The 4,711-nt window shown below is 54.8% G+C and overlaps 1 protein-coding gene across 1 annotated transcript in view; it reads left to right on the forward strand.

Moving 5' to 3' along the window:
* Positions 1 to 3,305, forward strand: part of RAB11FIP1 (RAB11 family interacting protein 1 (class I)) — a 6,900-nt gene extending 3,595 nt beyond the window's left edge. The window contains exons 4-5 of the mRNA XM_010137202.1: positions 2,520 to 2,625; positions 3,087 to 3,305. Of these exons, the coding sequence (XP_010135504.1) occupies positions 2,520 to 2,625; positions 3,087 to 3,305 (325 nt within the window). The remainder of the gene's footprint in view (positions 1 to 2,519; positions 2,626 to 3,086) is intronic.
* Positions 3,306 to 4,711: the final 1,406 nt, after the last annotated feature.

Raw genomic sequence — 4,711 nt, forward strand, 5'->3', positions numbered from 1 at the left:
GCCTCTTGCCAGGGATCGGTGCTGAACAGCCGCCTTCCCCCGAGAGCCAGCTGAGAGAGAAGCAGGAGATCCTTGGTGGAAAGAGACAGGAAGAGAGCGCGCCCACAGCAGAGCCCCAGGCAGCTCCACTGGATGAAAACAACTCGTTTTCTCAAGCAGGATCTGCTGAAGCACCTCTGGGAGCTCGTGCACCGTCCCCTCGGGACACCGCTGTCGGGAGGGCTGGCAGGGACGCGCCTGTCCCTCCAAAGCCAGCGCCGCGGCTATCTGTGACGCTGAGGAAGAGCTCGCTGGTTGCTCAGACTGACGAGTTGAGTGGGAATGTATCTTCTTCAGGCGATGGTGTAAAATCTGCGCCTGGGCCCCCACTGCTTCATGGCAAAGGCTCAGATGCTTGCGGGTGCCTCCCCCAGAGCGGCTCATTAGAGACCTTCACTCCTCCAGTGGCACTCGGAGATGACAGCAGCAATAGGCATGTAAAAAATGAAGGTGACGATGATATATTTGACTGTCTCACAAATCTGAAGTCTGCTATTCCCCTTACTGGAGACCGTGGTTTGAAACTGGCTGGTCTTCCAGTTATTCTGGAGGGAGGCTCTGATGACGAGCTGCTGGGTGACTGTCAGGAGAACTGTGCTGTTGCTGCAGGTGATAAAAATGTTCCAGAGGCTGGAAATCAGTCCCTGGGTTTAATGCCTTTGCCTGAAGAACTGAGAGAGTGCTCAGGTAGTTCTGCTGCAGCCCATGGAACCCCGGCTGCTCTGGGAGGAGGAGGAGGAGGAAGTGCTCCTGGCACACGTGAGCCAAGCCAGGGTCCTGTGCTGCCTGCCAGAGAGGCTGTCAGCAGGGCAAGCTCCCAGGTAGCTGACTCAGGCTTCACTACGATGCCTCATTCCGGGGAGTGTAGTAGTTATTTTGAGAAACCAGAACTGACAGTAAGTGCAGGCACTGAGGAGCAGGTGGAGCGTGACTTCTCTGAGCCTTCTGTTTCCTCTTCCTCCCTGTCAAGTCCTTCCCAGCCCTACTCTTCCTCTCATTCTCTCCCCTCTGACGCCCCAAGTCATAGAGCAGAGTCTCCGAAAAAGCCAACAGCCGAGGGCTCCGCAGATAAAGCAGGAAATTCTGGCAAGAAGAAGCTTCTTCAGGCATGGGTTTCACCCTCTGAAACATACCCTAACCTAGCCCAGCAGAGTGGTGAAACCGTGTCTCCTAAGCACAGGTGAGAGAATGGGGGAACACGCAGAGCACGCCTTGGCGCTGCTGCCAGCCTTGCTTTGCCTTCTGTGAGTGCACATCTGTCCCTCCAGCTGCAGGAATTCGCTGCGCTTTGCAGTGACTTGGCATCGACAGCCTTAACTTCCTCCGGCCCGAGGATTTGTGGGGCCTGGGTCCTGTCATGCCAGTGAGGGTCGTTGCTAGCACCAGAAAAACCCGTGTGGCTGCGAAGGAGGCCCAGAGCACTCGAGGGGACCCGCTGCTCTTCAGCACTGCCTCGCAGAAGAGGTTAGGGAAGCTTGGTGATGGTTTAAGAGATTGGGTCCTTCCCTCAAACTGGGGAGCTGGGCTGCAATATATCCGTTTTGCAGAAATGGGAGAGCGGTTGCAGGAAGCCTGGTAAACTGGGATGCTTCCTGGCCAAACTGGGCTCCTGAGTCCTGAAATGAATCGCAGTAAGTGGCGCAGCTGAAGCCCCTCTTCCCAAGAGGGCGGGTCTGCAGCTCCTCCTGCCCGTGGGCCACCGCTGTCCGTGGAGCAGTGCCGCTGGCCTGCCAGCGCTCCGTGCTTGCCCTGCAGAGCTCCCTCGAGGCTCTGGGACACTTCTGGGCCAGCGTTTGCTGCAATATAAGTAAAATTCTCTTCCCGTATTAAATTTGGCAATACAGATCCTGCTTGAGCAGAGAGAGCCCTTCTTGGCAGCTTGTGGCCTAAGTTCAGGTTGGAAAAGGTGTAAAACATGCTTGTCCCAGGAGAGCAGAAGCATTTAATGTGTCACAAGAACCACAAACACGTTCTCGTTAGGGAATGGCTCAAATAGGGCGTGAGAGACCAGAGCAGCTGCCGCTGGGTGCTGTCTCCTCGGGTAGCACGGCCTGGCTTCTCTCCTGTGACGCACCTGCGGGACGTATTTCCCTTGTCACCGCCTCGCTATCTCCAGTGCCTTCAGCCAACAAAGACAGCAGAGAACTGGAGAACTTTTATAAAGCTATAGCTGAGACAGAAATGCCTCGTCGTCCCGAAGCTGAATCTCTTCTCTCTGCAGCCAGAGCAGGGAGGGACTTGCCCCAGTTCCTGGCTGTATTTGCCGTTCGCCTGACGATCTGTGCGGCCCGGTTCCACGTCCCGCCTGGCTAAACGGACCTGGCTTCCCTTTGTCGTCCCGAAGCTGAATCTCTTCTCTCTGCAGCCAGAGCAGGGAGGGACTTGCCCCAGTTCCTGGCTGTATTTGCCGTTCGCCTGCCGATCTGTGCGGCCCGGTTCCACGTCCCGCCTGGCTAACAGGACCTGTCTTCCTGTTGCAGGCTCCACCCTGTGAAGCCCATGAACGCCACAGCAAACAAGTCCCAGAGCAAAAACCTGAATGTCATCAGCACGATGAACGAGAAGCTGCTCGAGATGAGCGTGAAGGTATGTTGGAAAGTGGCGCTGGAGAGCAAAGCTGGAGCAGTAAACAGAGCGGGGTGGCTTGCCTGGGCTCGGATCTCCTCTGTCCTGAGCAGAAGAGCAGGGGCTGTTCAACCGTGGGGGCATGAACCTCCCTTTTGTCAGTCCCCAAAGGTGGGGACGCTCTTTATATATTTTTTTCTTGCAAACTGATTTATAATAGAATTGGTGCCTCTTGCTTGCGGGGGAGTGGCTCTCAGTGGAGAGGAGCGCGGGTGGGTCTGAGGGGAGCGGGATGTGTGAGCTGTGATGGGCTGTGACAGGAGCGATGGTGCTGCCCCTGGAAGATGGTTGCGTTAGTGACATGTGGGAGCTCCGGAACTGCGCAGAAGACTGGACCAATTAGTTACCTTTTATTGTCAGAGGTGATTAGTACCCAAAGCTCATTTTCACCCTGAAATGAGTGCGTTGCTCCTCTCTCTCAGAAATACGACCCTTCAGACCCTGCCTATGCCTACGCTCAGCTAACGCACGACGAGCTGATCCAGCTGGTCCTGCAACAGAAGGATACGATTACCAGGAAGGATCTCCAGGTCCGGGAGCTCGAGGACTACATCGACAACCTGCTGGTCAGAGTCATGGAAGAAACCCCGAACATCCTGCGTGTCTCAACGTCTGGGAACAAAAAGGCCGGGAAGATGTGAAAGCTCTCGGGTCGCCGGTTGAACAGAGGACTGAGTTCCTGCCGGTGGGTTTTGTTCATCTGGAGACGACGTGAAGTAGGTGGTACCGGTTGTGCTGCCCACAGAAAACGACCTCTGTCCTCTTTCTGCCTCGAGCAACTCCGTTTGATCAGTGCTTACACCGTGTCTTGTGTGGAGAGTCAACTTCTATTTATTTTTCAGTTTCTTTCCCTTACTGGGGAAGATCTCCTGAGGCGCCTGATCCACAGGCTGGCGGCGGTAGGAATGACGAGGGGTTTTTGATGTGCTTTGCTTGCCAGCACGGCACTGATGATCCTTTATGAAGGGTTTTTTTAACTGGTTTTTCGTAGCAGCTTTGGTCGATCAGTTACTCCTCTTCCCATATCGTAAGTCACAGTGCAATATAAAATCCGGTACAGTAGAGCTCGAGGATTCAATTGTTTTTAGAAAAAGTATGAGTAACTCCACTGGAGAAGCCCGAAGGTGTGTGATGCCTCAGTGCAGGGCTGCGGGGGCTGTGTTTGAGCAGGAATTAATGCCCTAAGTTAGACCCAAGCGGGGAGAGGAGGAAGCAAAGCTCAGTTACTCTCACACAGTCCCTGCTGTCTCCAGGCAGCTCCCCTGGGGGAGGGTTTGCAGGGTTGTGGTGTAGAAACGTGCAGGTGTCCTGAGACGTCTCTGCCCCAGGAACAGCCGAGGGAGTTTGGGCTGAAGGTGCATTTTAAATCGGGAGCTGATTCTGGTGAACACTCCTGCCCCCGGTGGTTCCAGGCTCTCTCGGGTCAGCCCTGGTTTAGCTGCGAAGGGGTGAGTTTCTGACCCAGGTTCTCCACAGCAGAGCACTTTACCGAGGGGCAGGGGCAGCCAGGGCGCCCCTCGCCCTGTGCACAGGCTGCTCCTGCCTCCGTGAAACACTGCGGACCGCTGGAGACTCCTCAGACTCTGGAGTAGTTTAATAGATTGGCCTAGAGATGTCTGCATTTATTGAAAAATTCCAAAAAAATCTCTTAATTACGGTTTTATTACTGTAAACTGACTTAACTACCAAAGTCCGGAGCCCTTCCGGCAGAGCTGTCCTTCACGGGACGTTCGAGTTGGAACAAGCTTTAAGCACTGAGAGTCTTTGAGGACTTCAGGTACTTTGTTCTAACGTTTTTATTCGAGCAGATGCCTTCGGTGAGGGGGTGGTTCTTTTCTTCTGTCCCTCCTCTGTGGCGAAGGGTCTGAAACGCCGCGGGTTTCGGCGGCACCTTCAGCTCCTGGCCTGGGGTGTTGATTCAAGTGGTGCCGGCTGGCCCTAATGCAAACTGCTGCTGCTTCTCGTGCCTTGGAATGGTGAGGAAGATGAAGGATTAATTTGTTTCCTCCTTGCGCCTCTCTGGGAAGAAGCGGGTGCTGTACCTCAC

This window comes from Buceros rhinoceros, unplaced genomic scaffold (genome assembly GCF_000710305.1).
Source record: "Buceros rhinoceros silvestris isolate BGI_N320 unplaced genomic scaffold, ASM71030v1 scaffold16205, whole genome shotgun sequence".
In the NCBI taxonomy this organism is placed as follows: domain Eukaryota; kingdom Metazoa; phylum Chordata; class Aves; order Bucerotiformes; family Bucerotidae; genus Buceros; species Buceros rhinoceros.